An 18,200-nucleotide genomic window follows, 5' to 3' on the forward strand; every position below is an offset into this window, starting at 1 on the left:
AGGGTTCCTAAGGGCTGCAGCATGTAGTGTGCCACCCTGAGGAATCCCTCACCTAACTCATGAGGCCTGAGTGTCTTTGTGCAGACAAAAGTGAAAACACGACATGGCACACAGTACTGCGTGCCATGCCTGCAGATACTGAATGTAGTAAAGGTAAGTCCCCTCTACAGCAGGCCTAATGCAGGATGTGCTATACTACATGTGTGGACATATCTGCATGAGCAGTTATGCCACTTTGCTGCTGAGTTTAATTACTGCCAGTTCAAGTGACCAGAGAAGCAATTTTAAGTACATGTGCTGGACACTGGTAAAAACGAGTTCCACAGCTACATGATGGCTTCTCTGAAACCAAAGACCTTTGGTTTCAAACATCTTGAATTAATAAACCCACACTGATTTCAGTGGTGGATTTATTAATACATTGACCCTGAGGGCACCTTACAGGTGCCCCCTGAAATCTTCCAACTACTAGTGTGCTGGCTAACTGGTTCTACCCAGCCTGCCACCACAGACGAGTTTCTGACTCCCAGGGGTGAGGGCCCACACTCTCAGGAGGTCCGGAACAAAGCCTGTCCGGCAGAGGGTGTTTACACCCCTCCAGCAGGATGACCTGTGAATTGGAAATCCCAAGACCGGGAGCTTCAAAGAGCCAACCACGTTTGGTATGGAAATCTGGCTTCCCTCCGAGGTGAGAGGATCTTGGCCAGGGCTCATTTGGTGCTGAGACAGGGGAGAAAATTAGTAGTCAGAGAAGCGTGTCCACCGTTAGGCTAGTTGCACCCCTAAGGTGGGCTACCTGATGTGGATGTGCAATTTAAGTCTGCCATCTTTGTGATGGCAGAATTAGGAACTCTGGGACAGGGTTAGACCAACTTCCCACAGGAAGTGGTCATATAGGGGATGTAGTAACCCCATGGGTAAGTAGCCATTGACTTTTACCCTACATTCCCCTAACACCGTTAGACCTAGTACTCAGGGGGGCCTGTGGCAGCAGAAATATGCTAAAGAGTTGCAAAAAGCATGAACAGAAGATCAGCAACTAACTTGGCGCCAACCCTGCTGGCCTGTCTGCTGTCCTCAATAGTTTTGCCAAACACGACTCATTCTGCAGCTGCCTGTGCCTCCACAGCCTGGTAGGACTTCCAGCCTTCACCCAATACTCAGGAACTCCTTTGGAGTAGCGAAGCTGCTCCCCTGCATCCTACAGTCACCCCAAATGAGTTGCGAGGACTCCGGACCGCCAGAAAGGCAACACCAGAAATCACCGCTGCACCCCTTCCCCCTAGCCCAAGTTGAAGTGTGCCTGCATGGTCCCTAGACCCTCCAGAACCGAAGCCCACCTTGGGTTTGCCAACTGTGGACTTCACAACGTCTCCTGTAACCTCTTTGTGCAGGCCCCCTATACCGCAAGTGTCTCCAGTGTTGAAAACCGGACTCATCAGGACACCTCTGCACACGGCCGCCCCGGCCAGAGGAGAAGAGGACCAAAGGTTGTCCCCACATCCCAGACCATTGTGAGACGTGAGATCTCTTGTTAGTTCAGCCCCCCCAGTCCAAACCTGCAGCCTGTGTTTAACCTGAATAATTCCCATTGACTTCAGCAGGGACACCCGACGCTGTATTGCACCTCTGCACCTGGCTGCCCCAGTGCTGTCCGAGGTGACCTGTCAGTCCCGCCTTGGACCCTGCCCCATACCCTAAGTCTGGAAGATTGGTCCTATAAGTTGCTGTAAAGTGCCTGTATGCAATATATGCCTTTTCTCTATAGGGTAACATTACCGCTTCAGAAATTACACGAAGTGTAGACTTATTAAAACTGTAAATATTTCTAACTTAAACATACTTACCTGCTTGTGATAATTTGGTACCTAAATATATATAAAGATATGTGGTATTATTATAAATTGGTGTGGATCTCCTTATTGAGTCATGTGTACCATTTATTGACTCATGTGTACCATTTATTGACTGTGTATGTGCAGCAGATGTCTAACACTCCTCTCTGATAAGCCAAAGGCTGCTCAACCACACTACCCCCTAAGAGAACACCTTGGCATTGCTAGAGCAATCCCGTGTCCACTTATATGGAATCACTGGACTCTTAGCACAGGATACTTCTTTTTGGTATACTATATAAAGATCCAACTTCCTACACCAGCTACATGCAAATCAGTTTTGAACCTACCCCTACAGAAACAGTCCAGCCTGAACTGCCAAGCCAGGTCATCCCTGAACTGGAATACAAGCAACCCAGGACCGGTTTCGCCCTAGTTATGGGCTCATCAGCCGGGTACAGCTTGGTTTCCTGTGACAGTGTGCATGGGACCCACGTCTAGGCCTACCCATCCCACTTAGGGCAACACAATAAGTATACAAAAGAGTGATGGATGGAATGCATGAATTAATCTCAGCCACTGGTAATCACTCGGGCCGCATCCCAATCCATTGTTATTTTGCACACCATGTCACCTTTTCAGACGGGTACAGCTTGGTTCCAGTGACAGTGTGCATGTGTCCCACGTTTGGTCATACCCATACCACTTGGAGCGACACCAGTCCTTGGTTGCTTGTTTTCCAGTTCAGGGAGGACTTGACCTGGCAGTTTGAGCTGGGCTGTTACCATGAGGAGCAGGGTCAAGACTGATTTGCATATGGCTGGGTTCAAACTGGGGTTGCATAGTGGGCAAAATAAAGATTGATTGGGAAGCTGCCTGATTGATTGCCAAGCATTCCATCCGTCATCTTACTGTTTTTCCATTTACAGTCCATGCACAGCATATGTATCTACAGCCGCACAGGCCTCACAAGGAAAAAGTTATCCTGTAAGCATTTGTTCCATTGCATCATGCCTGTAGCAGTTCCAGTATTTCTTTAGCTATCCTATTCTCCTCTGTTTTGCATGGACATCTCTCTATACATCGCTTTGCTTCACACTCCGTCCTCACCCACCGTGCAGTAAAACAATTTAACAATAGAGCCGATGACCATGTGCATTACCCGCAAGAGGAGGAATCACACTACCTACCTCGTGACTCGAAAGACTGCTTCAAAGAAAAACATATTGCAAACATCTGGGCCCAACACTAGATGGCAGGAGTATGTACAGTATGTGAATCCACAGCACTACATGCCACTACATGCCACGAACAGATGCTTACAGGGTAAGTAACATTTTTCTCCTTCCCACATTAGAGATCTGAAATATGTCTGTAGCGTATGTTCCCTTGCCCTCGTTGTGGGTGTGTAAATATAATTATATATTAAATCCTGGTTTTGCCATTACCTTAAATCTGATTAAAGATCAGATCATTTCATACCGACTCTTACTGTTTGCCCTTTTTATTTAGCTGCTTCCATATTTTCACTAAAAGACATCCAGTTACAGAAAGACCCGGGCTACCGATCGCCAACTTACCCAGAATCAGGTAAGCATAAAGTTTGTCACTGTGTCAGATAGTCACAAAGACGTTAAACATACATTTCCATCAAAATGCCATATTTACATGCTAACAAAATCCTACCTGTAGTGCCTTCAACAAAGAGATCCCTAGCTTCAGTAGCACTGAATGTTGTTTATAGGCAGTGGCCTTTACTTGTTGGATTTGCTACTCTCTGGTTGCTGGAGTGAGAGAAATATGGCTGTGTACTGTACATGCACTAATGTTCATTGCAACTAGTTTCGACCAGCTTCAGCCCTTTGCTCTTGAACAAATTACCTACATTCTGCGTCACTGGAGCCAATTAAATGTTACAACTCTATCCACATGATAATTGAGTGTTAAAATAGAATAATCCAGTTGGTGAGGCAACTGAAAAGCATCTACGATGAAGGATTTTCCAACGTCAAAATCACCTATATCGTCTCTAAAAGCATGGTACTTTTTTTTCTTACTTTAGTTTTCTTTAACTCATGTAAATCATTTCTGAAGAATAGCTACTTGTTTGTGAATATAGTTGGTTTAAGAATGCAGGAAACAACACTATTAAAACGCTTTATTTTGCGGTTATTATGGTCGTCAACCAGCAGGCCAGGGAACCAAAAAGTGAAATGGTTGAAGCAAATGTTGCACAGGTATTTCAATTGCCAAAAAAAAAAAAAATGTTGCACAGGTGCTGCTTCAGTCACCAGATTGTTTACAGTGCCTATTGTTTCCCTCTAATTTGGCATCAAATATCCAATGGTCACTATAAAGGGTTGCATACATTCTGCTAACATTGACATCTTTCCTACTGTGCCTTTTGTTATTATGCCATTCACTGTTGCCCTATCTGGCTAAGGTATATTTAATACAAATGTCACTTACCAAGTCAGCAATTACATAACTTGCCACCAAAGAGTAAGCAGTGCTATGATCGATGTCAACAAATCCCTCTACAAGGCAGTGCAGCCAACAGTACATGATAGGTACTTTTCCAAAAAAGGCATCCAGATCTTAACGTATCACTCTCCAACACTCATGCAGCACTTTGCCAATATAAGAGCCAGGCTACATGCAGCGTACAGAGCCGTCAGAAATTATATATTCTGTGGCCAAAAAACTTACATCCGTTGCTACTCACAACGCCCAGCTAATCAGATGTTTTCCTCTGCTATGAAACCTCACCAATGGAAGATACAGGCTATAAAAGAACCAGTTACATCTACATAACAAATGTGATGAGTTTAGAAACATTATTCACAAAAAATATTTTCTCCATGTTATGAGATGGAAGGACATGCTGTAGTCACAAGGTTAGAACTTTGCCCTTTCTTTACTGAAAGCTAGCCACATCTGATCATTATTTTACTAGCCACGGTAAGACTATTCAACCAAGACTTCCAGCATCTGGTTTTGATGGGCTTGAGCCTTGATTGAAGAATTCCCTCAAAGTAAATGCTCTTTAACTTGGACCTACTACAGTCAGAAATGTAGAGAATGCAGCCGCTGATTTTCTAATAGAGCCATGAAAAACCCTGCTTGCCCTCTATGAACCTGTATTCAGTATGCAACCAAAATCTAAGCTGAAGCTTGAGTGCAGGATTGACAGAGCGTCATAAAATAAGTTTGCAGGTTTTTATGTTAAATACTTTTTAAACACTTGATCGCCCAAGGGGTTTCTTGGCACTCTGGATTGGAGACAGTGCTAAAAATTACATTTGCTCCATGATGCTTTGGAAAGAACTAGGGCTTACCTATCTTTTTTAGAAGGGAGCAGAGTCTGTAGTTTCTTCAAGGCTAACAGGAAAGTTCCAACTGGTAATGACGAGTAACCAGAAAGATCACCTCCTTAGTATCTGGTGCTGTAAGTGAGATACAGAAAGAAACCCAAGATTAGAAGAACGTGAGCTCCAGGCGGGATGTTGCAGGCAAATACACCCAAGTGAAAATCATCTTTGTGACATTAATCTTTTCTGGCGGCAGAAGTTGTACATTATTGTACCATCTTGTGGTTGAGTCTGGAAACATCGTCTTTCTAGCTCCCCCACCATCTTCGCCTAACTCTTGGGCTTTTTCACCGTGGGTTCAGGTAGCAAACCAGGGAGCTCCTGGACAGTCTCAGCAGATTTGTGAAGTTGACGAAATTTTGAGGAAATAACTGGGGACAAAAAAAAAACATTCGACCACAGACGTCGAAGAAAGATTGAAAACCTCTTTGGAAAATAAAACTAAAACACCAGGTTTACCGTTGTGAGAATCGGGCCACGTGTTGGAGAATGCACAGCTGGGTTTTCGGAGACGTCTAGGGAGATGGGGAATGCCACCTTTAAGTTGTGTTTCAAATGCCATCACAAGTGCGCACAGACTGACACCCACAAAGCCCAAAGTGCCAAGGTCCATAGTGCTAAGGGGTGCAAAGCATGAACATAAATACAACACGACACTCAGTCAGAGAGAAGCAGAGGTGGGTGCACTACACAATGATGTAGTAGCAGAAACAGCTTTCCCTCAAGGACATTGATCAGGGAGGAAAATCCCAAAAGACACTGAGCTTGAGACGTTGAGGGAAAGAGAGCCCATAAAACCCACCTCAGGTATAATCACAGCCCCTGCAGTGATACTGAGCCGAAACCTTCTGACTTCAAAGTCCTCACAGGCCCGTTAATTCCATAATGCTCCATGACTGAAGATTGACTTAAGCTTTAAGAACCCCACAGCACAGGGGCAGTGTCTGAGGTAAGCCCTCAGACACTGGCTGTATGCCATAAAGGGATAGGGACCGAGGGAATAAAAGATGTTGAAAGACAAAGAGATCCATATCTTGAGAGAAAGACACCACTGATGCTCAACAGCCAAACCATGTGCACTCAAAGTAGAGAAAAAAAAATGTGGACTCCAGGCCGAAATGCAGTACTCCTGCAGATGAAACCAGACTTCAACAAGCCCCTCAAGGGATTTTGAATCCTTACAAGACCGAAGAGGGTAAACAGGCAATAGGAGGAACATGCTGAGCTCGAACCCCCATCAATACCCCAGCCCAATGAGGAATACCAAGAGCTTCTGCATGACGAGCGGCAGCAACACAGTGGAAGATAGCTAATTCAAAAGTCCTCCTAGCCAGAATGGCCATCAGCACTTGGCAGAGGACTGGAAATGTTGATTCAAAACCTTCCCAAACAATACAGGTGAAGGGCTAAAAAAAAGTTAAACAACTGAGAAGACCATAGCCAATACCTACTTAAAGTCAGCACCGGAAGCAGCAAACACGCAGGCAGATGTCTATAGGCACAACCCTCAGAAGACATGCACAGATGCCAGTGTAAGGATGCAAACAAGAGATACAGGTATCTGTCGTCAATATACCCTTTAATGAGGGCAACCTCTTTGGCACAAGGGTTATTCATAGCGGCACGTGCCAGGAGAAACTTGGGAAAAGGAGGTTTCCAGACACCCCTCCAAACATCAGTCACATCAAAGACCAGTCTGAAACCCTCCCCCATTTCTCTCCCCCCCCCCCCCCCCCCCCAAAGCAGTGTAGCTCAGTGATTAAGGGGACCATTACAATACCAATAGTATAATCAATACAAACATGCTACAGAAGCACTGGACAGGCCCTGGGGGAAAAACATAGAACACACTAAACGAGGAAAAACAGGGCATCATTAGCATTCATCACTACCATTGCCATACATTACCTCAATATGGCTGCCACAATGCCATCCATACATACCTTCACAAAAGACTGATGTGTGGATACTCAGGCCAGCAAGAAAGCACATGTGGGACAGAAGGTACCAAAACACCAGGTCACAAATGCAGTCTTTTGAAACCATCACCACAAATAGAGTACCAGTACAAAATCAGTGCGCAACTTAGGAATTGAGAAAAGGTTCATAATGCAAAACTAAATGGTTACTCATTTGCAGGAATAGTTATGCAGCTTGATTGATTTTCTGGATATACATGCAACCCTTTCACAGCCACAAGAAATGTGATGATTTAGGACTAAGGAGCCGAAGAAGTAGGTGTGAAGAATTAGGAAACCAAAAGGACAATAGAAGTCACCAAATAAGAAAAAAGAATATCAAGATTCAACCATGCACAGGGGTTTCTGGAGTGTTCATCTATTATCACAGGAGGATAGGCTTGTCATCAAATAGTCAACAATACCAGAGATGAAAAAAATCTCGGAAGAAGGTCATTCCTGACCCAACCGCTAGATGACAGAATGATGCACAGGATGTGAGTCCAGAACATTCTTTAAGTTGCAAATCTGAAAGAGACAATTGGTTATGGATTCCTCACCTTAGAATTACCCCAGGCGTCAGACTGGATCTGGAGAATTTTTCTTCAGCAGTACCCCTGCGTGTCGATAGGTGGCGTCGGTCGACTCCGCATTTGTCGTTTGCGTCGTGGTCCCCAGAATGATGTTGCGGTATCTACTTAGACGCCGCCCTCGCGCGCTGACGTCAGTTCTTTATTATTCCACGGCAGCCAGTGCAGATCCGGAGAGAGCGGTACCTCGAGTCACTTTTTGACTCCCTTTTTTGCGACTTCTATCGACATCTTTTCGAGTCGTTCGACTCCTGGTACATGCAGGGATAACCCGTCCTCAAACCTGCTTCAAGGCTTCTCACAAACTGATGTCGGTTACGGACCCGCACCTGGTGTGTCTTTGGTGTTTGGAGCGCGACCACAATCCCAAGTCGTGCTCCGACTGCCGGGCCATGAACCTGATGTCTTTGCGGGAGCAGTCCCGAAAGCTTCTCGAGGCCCGGCAGTCTGCTCCGTGCCATTCGAGGTCGAAAGGGAGGTCGCCAGACAGGTTGCTGAGTTGTCACCACTACTCTTCATCCAAGTCTTCGGGTAAGTCGAAGCACAAAAAGAAAGCGAAGAAGCACCGTCCGTGGGCTGGCGCAGGAAGCAGAAGATAGTCGACCGGCTCCGCCCGCCGAGCCTGTTAGGTCGACTCCGGACTTCGCTCCCTTTCCGGGGGCTGGAAGGACCCCTGCCTAGCTTCAAAACTTTTACGAAGCTTTGCATTCCATCTTCGGGCTGCCTGACTCCGCTGGTGTGCCCTCGGACCCCGCGGACCCGGCTGGGTCTCTAGGCTTTCAATGCTGGCAGCTTAGGCTCTGGCGCCGCAGGGCCCTCAAGGATACAGGCCTGGTTCCGGATCGGTGCCAGTCGACCTCGTGACACCTCCTCCGGCGCCGAATCGTGACAACACCTCTGCCCTCTCCGACGATGGTTGTGTCCCCAGCCGTCGACTTTAGCCTCCCCCTCGATGTAAACGTGGAGCCGGACCGACGACGGGAACGGCACCGACCGGTATTTTTGTACCATTGTTTTCCCCTGGTGTTCCCTATCGCCCTGAGTGGCTACCAGAGGAGGGTGAGGAGGGTGAGGAGGACTGGGAGGTGTCTGTGGACCCTCTAGCAGATCAGTTAGAAGAACCAGACTGGAAAGAGGAGTTGGATGAGGCCAGTGGTTTGGATACGTCCCCAGACCTTGGCATTCTTTCTCCCCCTACCTTGGCTAGGGAGGAGGGAGCATCTTACTCAGTGGTGTTGCTTAGGGCAGCCGAGGCCATAAACTTCGAGCTTCCTACAGTGGCAGTCAGGACTAACCCCCTGACCGAGGTGCTTCAGCCAGCAGAGGCCTCTTCGGAGCCCCTGCTGCCATTCAATGAGACCCTTACGGACATCTTTTGTGGGTACTTGGTCCAAGCCCAACACAGGCTCCTGTGGATAGGATGATTGCCCGACACCACTCCCAGGCGACCCCATTTTCCTCTCCCAACACCCTACCCCTGAGAGCTTGGGGGGGTCCAATCCTGGACTTCCAAGGGCGCATTCCCTAACGCACTACCTGATAAAGAATCCAAGAAGCTGGACCACCTTGGGAAGATGATGTTTTCTTCCTCCTAGTTAGGACTGCAGTCGGTAAACATGGCATGTCTCTTGGGCCGTTACTCCCACTTGGTGTGGGACACGGTTGCTCAGGTGCTGCCACAGTGCCCAGAGGAGGCCCGGGCTGGGCTCTCCCGTCTGTTGCCGAGGGAGAGACTCAGCAACTTTTGCTATCCGGTGTGGGCTGGACACCGCCGACTCACTAGGCAGGACGATTTCCACGTCGGTGGCCCATGGATGCTACGCCTGGTTGAGGTCTACTGGCTTCTCAGATGATGTCCAATCTACGCTTTTGGACATGCCCTTCGATGGCCATCGCTTGTTTGGCGACAAGGTGGACAACTGGCTTGAGCGCTTTAAGGACCCTGAGGTTACTGGGCCTCATGGCCTCCTGCATCCTGCTGGTGGACTATGCCAGGTGGCATATGTGGGCTCTGCAGTGGGACCTGAAGTTCCAGTGGGCACAGCGTCAATGGAATCTTTCCGATTGCATCCAGATATCGGAGGGCACTTCACGCCAACTGCAGTGGTGGTTAACAAACCGGGATTGGGGTAACGGCAGATCCCTCTCCCTTCCCCAACCAGAGTTCACAGTGGTGACAGATGCATCACTGCTGGGGTGGAGCGGCCACATTGGAGAGGCGGAGATCAGTGGCCTCTGGTCTCCAGCAGAGTCCAGGCTCTACATCAACCTTCTGGAGCTTGGGTGATTCGTCAGCCCAGAGCCACTGGCCTGCGCAAGCTGTCCAGCAACTGCGCAGCTGGGGACATGGGTCCTACCGTCGTGGGTCTGGGGGCCAGCAGACGGGCCAGTCCACCAGTGCCCCCTTTGAAGCAGCCTCCAAGCCCTCCTAGTCCGACCTTTCAGGGCCACCTTTTGCCAGTGGGCGGCAGTAGTCTCCATCACCTCCCCCACTGGCTCAACATCACGTCAAACAGGTCGGTTTTGCTGATAGTCCAAAGGGGCTACTCCCTTCCCTTCGGGACTACCCCTCCATCCATGCCACCTCAGACCCATAGCATGCCAGAGGATAACTTGGCCCTTCTCCAACAGGAAGTTACAGCTCTCTTGGCACAGGGAGCCATTGAACGAGTTCCTGCCCCAGAAGTAGTTTGTGGTTGTTACTCCCACTACTTTCTGGTGGCCAAGAAGGACAAGGGCCTGCGTCCTATCTTGGATCTCAGGAACATCAACCGCTTCCTCCGGAAGTAGAAGTTCAAAATGTTGACACGGGCTCAGGTCCTTCCTGCTTTTGACCCTGGAGACGGCATGATAGTGTTGGACTTAGAGGTCGCTTATTTTCACATCCCCGTCCTGCCGGCCCACCGGCGTTACCTGCGGTTCAGGGTAGGCCACGAGCACTTTCAGTTTACTTTGCTCCCCGTTAGCCTTTAGTTTTCACAAAAGTGATGGCGTTGGTCGCAGCTCATCTGCGCAGATCGGGGGTTCCAGTCTTCCCCTATCTCGACAACTGGCTGTTGAAGGTGGGCTCACCCCAGGTTGTCGTCTCCCGACCGCCAGACTACAGCCGACCTTCTGCATTCGCTGGGGTTTACCATCAATGTGCCGAAGTCACACCTGATTCCCTCTCAGAAGCTCCTTTTCCTCTGAGTGATTGTGGACACAGTGCAGTTTCGGGCCTATGCTCCTGAGCAGCGAGTCCGGGATATTCGGGCTATGATTCCGATCTTTAAGCCTCTATCCCGGGTTTCGGTCAGAATGACCCTGAGGTTACTGGGCCTCATGGCCTCCTGCATCCTGCTGGTGGACTATGCCAGGTGGCATATGTGGGCTCTGCAGTGGGACCTGAAGTTCCATTGGGCACAGCGTCAGGGGAATCTTTCCGATTGCATCCAGATCTCGGAGGGCACTTCACGCCAACTGCAGTGGTGGTTAACGTACCGTGATTGGGATAACGGCAGATCCCTCTCCCTTCCCCAACCAGAGTTCACAGTGGTGACAGATGCATCACTGCTGGGGTGGGGCGGCCACATTGGAGAGGCGGAGATCAGTGGCCTCTGGTCTCCAGCAGAGTCCAGGCTCTACATCAACCTTCTGGAGCTTCGGGCGATTCGTCTTGCACTAAAGGCATTCCTTCCCTCTGTCTAGGGAAGAGTAGTGCAGGTGTTCACGGACAACACCACCGCCATTTGGTACTGCAACAAACAGGGCGGGGTGGGATCGTGGACCCTATGTCAAGAGGCTCTGCTCCTCTGGACTTGCTGGAACATCAGGGCATATCTCTGGTGGTTCAACACCTGGCAGGTTCTCTGAACGCCAGGGCGGACGAACTCAGCCGCAGATGCATGATGGATCGATCACAAATGGTGTTTTCACTCAGGTGGTGCAAGGTCTCTTTCAGCAGTGGGGAGAGCCTTGGTCAGATCTATTTGCCACCAAAGAGAACGCATAATGTCAGCAGTTCTGCACGTTGGAATTTTCAAGGCCGCACTCGTTAGGCAATGCTTTTTGCTGCGAGTGGAGTTACGTTCTTCTATATGCCATTCTGTCTATTCCGCATCTGCCCAGAGTGCTGAAGATCAAGCGCGACCGGTCCCAAGTCATTCTTGTGGCTCCGGATTGGGCAGGAAGAGAATGGTATCCCAAGCTATTACACATGGCCATCGATCCTCCGATCAGACTGCCTTTTCGGGAGGATCTTCTATCGCAGCAGCAAGGGATGGTCCTCCACCCAAACCTGTCCAGCCCCCACCTCCTTGCGTGGAGATTGAGCGGCGACAGTTGACCGCTTTTGACCGTCCTCCCGAAGTCTTTAATGTTATCTTGGCAGCCAGGCATCCCTCCACCAAAATAGTATATGCCTATAGATGGAAGAAGTTTTTGGCATGGTGTGCAGCAAAGGCTGTGGATCCCCTTTCTGCTCCCCTTTCAGAGGTTCTCCTCTTCATTCTTTCTTTGGCCCAGCAGGGCTCTGCTCTGGGCACTCCCAAAGGCCATCTTTCGGCCATTTCGGCCTTCCTTCGGCTGCCTGACCAGCCTTCCCTTTTCAAGTCCCCTCTTGTAAGTCGCTTCTTTGAGGGCATTACTCACTTGTTTCCTCCAACCCCTTTTATAATGCCCCAGTGGAACTTGAACCTGGTTCTCACCTATCTTATGTGCGCTCCCTTCAAGCCACTACATAACTGTCCTCTCAGACTTCTGACACTTAAGACTGCCTTTCTAGTTGCCATCACCTCTGCTTGCAGGGTGAGTGAGCTTCAAGCCCTTTCTTCTAAACATCCTTTCCTGGCTGTTCATCCGGACAACGTTGTCCTTTGCACTAGGCCTTCCTTCCTCCCCAAAGTGGTTACCTCTTTCCATATAGGATAGACTTTCACTTTTCCCACCTTCTTCCCACTCCGCGGGGGAAAAAGGACGACAAGTAGCGGAGGTGGATTGGCAGGATTTCAGACACTCCAGGCTGCTATCTAGGCTTTTCTTTCTGTTCAGTCCAGGAATTCCAGCTAACTGGGAGATTCCTTACAGTTTTCCTGCGAACAATCTGCTCTTGGAAGGGTCCTCCTATTTGATGGAGTTGCCCAATCCATGGGATTGAGGCACACATAAATTACAGCCAGCCAGAGCGGTGTTGTGTGTAAAATGGAATGTCCAGTTATGAGAAAATCCAAACATGGCAGATGCTGACACGCCAAAAGAGGACAGGTTAATGTTTTGACATAGGCAACAAAAGGGGTGTGCAGTTTCATTATTTTTTTTTATTAATCTATCATACGTTTTGGCAGGAGGAGCACTTCTTTATCAGTTTCCCAGCTGATGATGGATGTCCCATTAATGTTAAACACAAAAGCCTGGAACAACTATTAAAGTCAGAAAGACTAATGGTAATAATGTGGAAAGTGTCTAGACTAATGGCCATTCAGAAAATGACATTCCCTATTTGCAACGGAGACGTCACGTCATGAGCACAAAGAAAGCTATATATATATGTACTGTAGCACATAAACAGGTAAGCCCTTTCAGCCAAAACAGAGAGAGAATACAAGAGAGCTGCATTGGAGACACAGTGAGTTCTGGTACCTAATGTCTGTGGACTGATGCTGGGCTGCATGAGTTGCCTTAGGTGATAAAATATAATGTGCACTGTTTTAAATCGCTTTCTGAGCATGTATTTGGCAAGAATAACTTTCTGAATAATGTTGCTCAACGACACTAATGTATGTTGCGATTTTCAGTGCTACAGGATGGTGAACGCAAAAGCAGAAGAGCTAATAAAACATAATACAGGTCGTGTTTTAAATTGATTTAGGAAGCAGTCACTGTATGGGACATCTAATCAGGAAAAACACAAACCTTGCCCTCCCATAGCTTGAGGTTAGCACCTCTCAGTATGTAAGTCACAGTATCAATTTATGAAAAAAGTGTTTTACCATCATGAAGTATACAAGTCAAGTGCCTACTGATGAGACCCTAAACACCGTCCATTGCTGCCAAGGTTTCAGATTGCTTATGTGTGACATTTTCATAATTTCAATGTAAATATGAGTGACATTTCAATGCCAATGAGTGACACTTCCGAGCAAGCATATTCAAGCAATGAAGATGACTGAAGCATATAAATTTAGGAAATTGCATCCATTTGAGCAAGAAGAAACTCTTAAGATCTGAAAACTGCTGCAAATGACGAACCTGTGGCTTTGCTGTTACTCAATATTTGTGATTGCTGTAATTTATATTTGTATGCTCTTTGTCCATCATATATGGCCCAACGCCATTGTGTGGTATCATTTATATGCCTTATATCTTTATTTGTAAAGCACTGTATTATCTTTCAGCCCCTCTCACACATTGTTCATTTGTTTGTTAGTGCTGCTCATACCAATGTAGGGTGCCAGAGTAGTTTACATCAGACACACATTACACCAACACAATGATTCTTTCGTAGGTATTCCAGTCTAGCAAAATGTTATTTGTAGCACATGTCCCCTGACAACAGCTGAAGTGGTTTCATAGGTAGTTAATTATGAAACGGAAGTGATTTGCAGTGTTCACAAGCATTTGGCCTGGTGTACTGCAAGAAATATAGCACACATTTAAAAATAGCAACTGGGGGTACAAAGGTCAATTCAAATGATGTCATCAGTATCCTAATGACCATTATTTAAACTTCATAAAGCCTTTCTATTGGAAATTTTGAACGTGACAAAAGCGCGCCAGATATCACACACCGGCTGAGAAAGTGTGCCACCTCACAATCATCTCGCTGCCTGACCGCACGCTGCCATTTATTGTGTAAATCAGAGGCTGTTGGCACTTACTTGGGCAGTGGTTGTAGAGTCCTGAGGAGTGTGGCGGTGGCGCTCCGAGAATTTCTTGACGCTCTCTTTCAAGGCAGTGGCTGCAGGCTGTAGATTCGGGTTTGCAGACCGCCTCATTTAACAGTCAGCCTCGGGCTGGCAGGCCGTGAGTCCCTGGGCGGACGGGGCAGTCTAGTGACACGCAGGCTATGTCCTGGCGGCCGCTGCCTTCCCCCCCAACCCCCCCCCCCCCCCCCCCCTCCGCCACTCACTTGATTTCTCTCCGGTCTGGCATTATTAAATTAGGGGGGGGCGTTAAGGAAAATAAAACGGCTGGTGATAGCATTCGGCGGGGCCGGTGCGAGTGGCATGCAGCAGGCTCTGGTGACTCTGCAAGTGCAAGCACCACATTTGCGGAGCCCTGCAGCAGGTTGGACGCCGGGACCCCATAACGGTTACCAATTCTGGCCTTGCACTTCTATAATTGAAGCCATCGACTCACTCCGGTCTGCAGAGGTGCAAGCAAGGCAGATTGAGGCCGTGAGTTACAGGGGGCCGCGGCACTTTGAGTTTGCCGCCTGGGTCCGGACCGCCTCCAGTGACAGTCGTACTGCGTGGTGATGGAGCGCGTGACTCATCACTCGTCACGACGGCGCTTCTTTTCAGCGAGGGCTGGCAAAACACACGTTATGCCCAGGGCTGTCATTGGTAGCGCTTTCGCGCGCTAGAAGATTGACGGCCCTGGGACGGGACTCACAAGCAACATTAAACAGGGACAGGTTCGTAGCGCATGCTGCACTGCAGGCAGCATTTACAAGCAGGTGCGTTTGCCTTGCTCTTTACACGGGGGCAGGCCATTATAATTTATTTGAGGACACTGACTTCAGTCACTGACGGTGAGTGTCCCCCAAAAAATTATAAAGGCTGCCGCCTCCAAAATAGTGCCGCCTGGGGCGGACCGCCGCCCCCTAGCTACGCTAGTGGCGAAAAGGGAACCTCCAGTGGAGTTGTGGCTACGGCAGCCACTACTGCTTTGTGACTTGGAGTTCCCCTTCTTGATATCTGCCAGGCAGATATGTGGGCTTCACTGCACACGTTTACCAAACACTACTGCCTGGACAGCCAAGTCCAGAAAGACAGTTTCTTTGCCGTTCAGTTCTCTGCTGAGGTATCTATTCTAAGGTGAGGAATCCATAACTAGTTGTCTTTTACAGATGAACAAGTTACTTACCTTCGGTAACGATATATCTGTAAGAGACATAGATTAGTTATGGATTCCTCTCCGCCCCACCCATCCTCCCTGTTCTGCGAACTGACTTCTAGGGTAAGGGACTCCCTTTCAGGGTCCTTGTTTTACACCAGTGATCAGTGTCTTGCATGGCTCTGCACTTCTGGCGTGGAATGTCGTGTAAAGAACTGAAGTCCGTGCGCGAGGGTGGCATCTAAGTAGATCCCGCGACGTCATTCCGTTGACCACGACGCCAACGAGGAACGTGGAGTCGACCGACGCCACCTTTCGACGCGCGGGGGTACTGCTGAAGAAAAAATTCTCTGGATCCAGTCTGATGCCTGGGGGTAATTCTAAGGTGAGGAAGCCATAACTAATCTATGTCTCTTACATATATTTCATTAACGAAGGTAAGTAAACCGTTCATCTATTACTACAATTAATTAAACATTTCATTCTTTTTAGGCCTAATTCTCCTAAGCCGTTTTTGCAGCGAATAACAAAACCCATCACCAGAATAGTTTAGCCTATTTGGTGCAGAAGATGGCTTGGAGGACCAGAGGGTGTTCCTTTCATTTATTTCAGCATCTGGACTAGTGGAAGAGCTTCGCCAGATCCCAGGGCATTTTTTTTTCTTTTTCTGAAATGACAATCGGCATGCGGGGCGCGCTTAGGTCACTTCAGAGAAAGTGGAAATAAGCTGATTCGGTCATTTCACTTTCACTGCTTCAGTGCTCGGGCATATCCCAGCCCCGAGCACAGAAGCAGACGGGAGGGATAACATTGGAAAGGGGAGAATCTCACCTTTTCAATGCTATCTTTCCCTAGTGGATCCCTGCTTATGGATTGCTGGGAAAGGGTGATCCCCATTAGACCACCAGAGACTATCTTTAAGGTGGGAGCAGCCCCACTGGCAGTGGAAACATGCTCTTCCCCTCCCCAGGCCCAAAAGTCTTCCTGCTCCTCATGTTTGGGCTGAAAGTGCACTAAGCACTAGAGATTTTTTAAAAAGCAAAATTGGTGGGTGGGGGGGGGCAGTCCTCCCAGGCATCGGGTCTAGCCCCACCCACCCATTTAACCACCAGCATTCTTTCTGCATTCCCCTTCGGGGGCAGATAGGAGGCGACTTCTTCCAGTCTTCTCCCAAAGGGGGACGGAAAGCCCACTAGGCAGCAGGGAGTTTTTGTTTATAGCCAGAAGGTGTGGGGGTGGATGGCCCACCCACCTACACATCGGGCTAGCCTCCACCTCCAATATGACCCCTAACAGTCTATCTGTCCTCCTGGGGACTAAAGAATACCCATATTTTTGGCAAGAAGGGAAATGTAGTTATTGGATTTTTTTTTTTTTTTTATATACAAATGGGTAGGAGAGTTGGGCAAAGTTCCTATATTGTCCTACTTATATGCTGAAAGGCTGCACTTTTCGGGCTCTGGTCAACTCCCACCTGGGGAAAGGCTATCCCACTTGTGTGACTTTGTCTAGCTCCCCCGACAGGAATAAAACAACTAGGCTCAATGAGAGACGCTCCGCGAGACTCCCATTGACCATGGTTTGATGATTGACTGTCTCATGCACTAAGTCCAGCCACACAAGTGAGGGAGTAGTTTTATCAGGACAAGTGGGAGAACACTGGGTGATAGGAATTCTGTTGAGTCCTGCTTATTCCTGAAGTTTACTTTGCAGAAATGCAAGGTAAATGTGCAATGTTAGGCAGTTAGAGGTTTGCAGGATATTGTGGGTAAGACAACTTTGTGGGATCCACTCGAGGTGTACCACCCTGGACTCCCCTGGGTGTCTAGTTTTCAGAAATGTCTGGGTTTTGTCGGTTTCCATGGGTGGCCCTGGATCCCTGGCCAAAAAAACGCCCATTGCCAAATAAGATAATTTTTGTGACAAATGTTGAATACATTGTATTTTGGGGCCTTTCCTGTTGTGGACACTATTTCTACCTACACAGGTGAGGTACCATTATTATCAGGAGACTTGTGGGAATTGTAGTTGGCAGGAAACATGTGGCTCCCTGCTAATTCCAGAGCTTTTCATCACAGAATTGTGAGGAAAATATGTATTTTTAGTTTGAGGTTTGCAAGGGCTTCTGGGTATGAAAACCTGGTAGGAGCCACACTAGTTACCCCACCTTGGATTTTCCTGGGTCTAGTTTTAAAAAATGTACAAGTTTGTTAGGTTGGCCTAAGTATCGGTTGAGCTAGGGCCCCAAATCCACAGGTGGTTGCATTGCAAAAAAATGGGTCCGTTTTCAGTTGAAAAATGTGATGTGTCCATGTTGTGTTTGGATGCCTTTCCTGTTGCAAGCACTAGATCTATCCACACAAGTGAGGTACCATTTATATTGGGACACTTGGGGGAATACTTGGTGGTAGG

General features: G+C 48.2%; 1 protein-coding gene across 5 annotated transcripts in view; it reads left to right on the forward strand.

The window, feature by feature from the left end:
- The window catches only part of LOC144782165 (cyclin-dependent kinase 17-like), a 588,354-nt gene that overhangs the window by 538,436 nt on the left and 31,718 nt on the right, over window positions 1-18,200 (forward strand). For all 5 annotated transcript variants that reach the window (XM_078661374.1, XM_078661372.1, XM_078661371.1 and 2 more), the window contains one exon: window positions 3,348-3,425. In XM_078661374.1, coding sequence (XP_078517500.1) covers window positions 3,348-3,425 — 78 coding nt within the window. The remainder of the gene's footprint in view (window positions 1-3,347; window positions 3,426-18,200) is intronic.

The sequence above is a fragment of the Lissotriton helveticus genome, chromosome 9, assembly GCF_964261635.1.
Source record: "Lissotriton helveticus chromosome 9, aLisHel1.1, whole genome shotgun sequence".
In the NCBI taxonomy this organism is placed as follows: domain Eukaryota; kingdom Metazoa; phylum Chordata; class Amphibia; order Caudata; family Salamandridae; genus Lissotriton; species Lissotriton helveticus.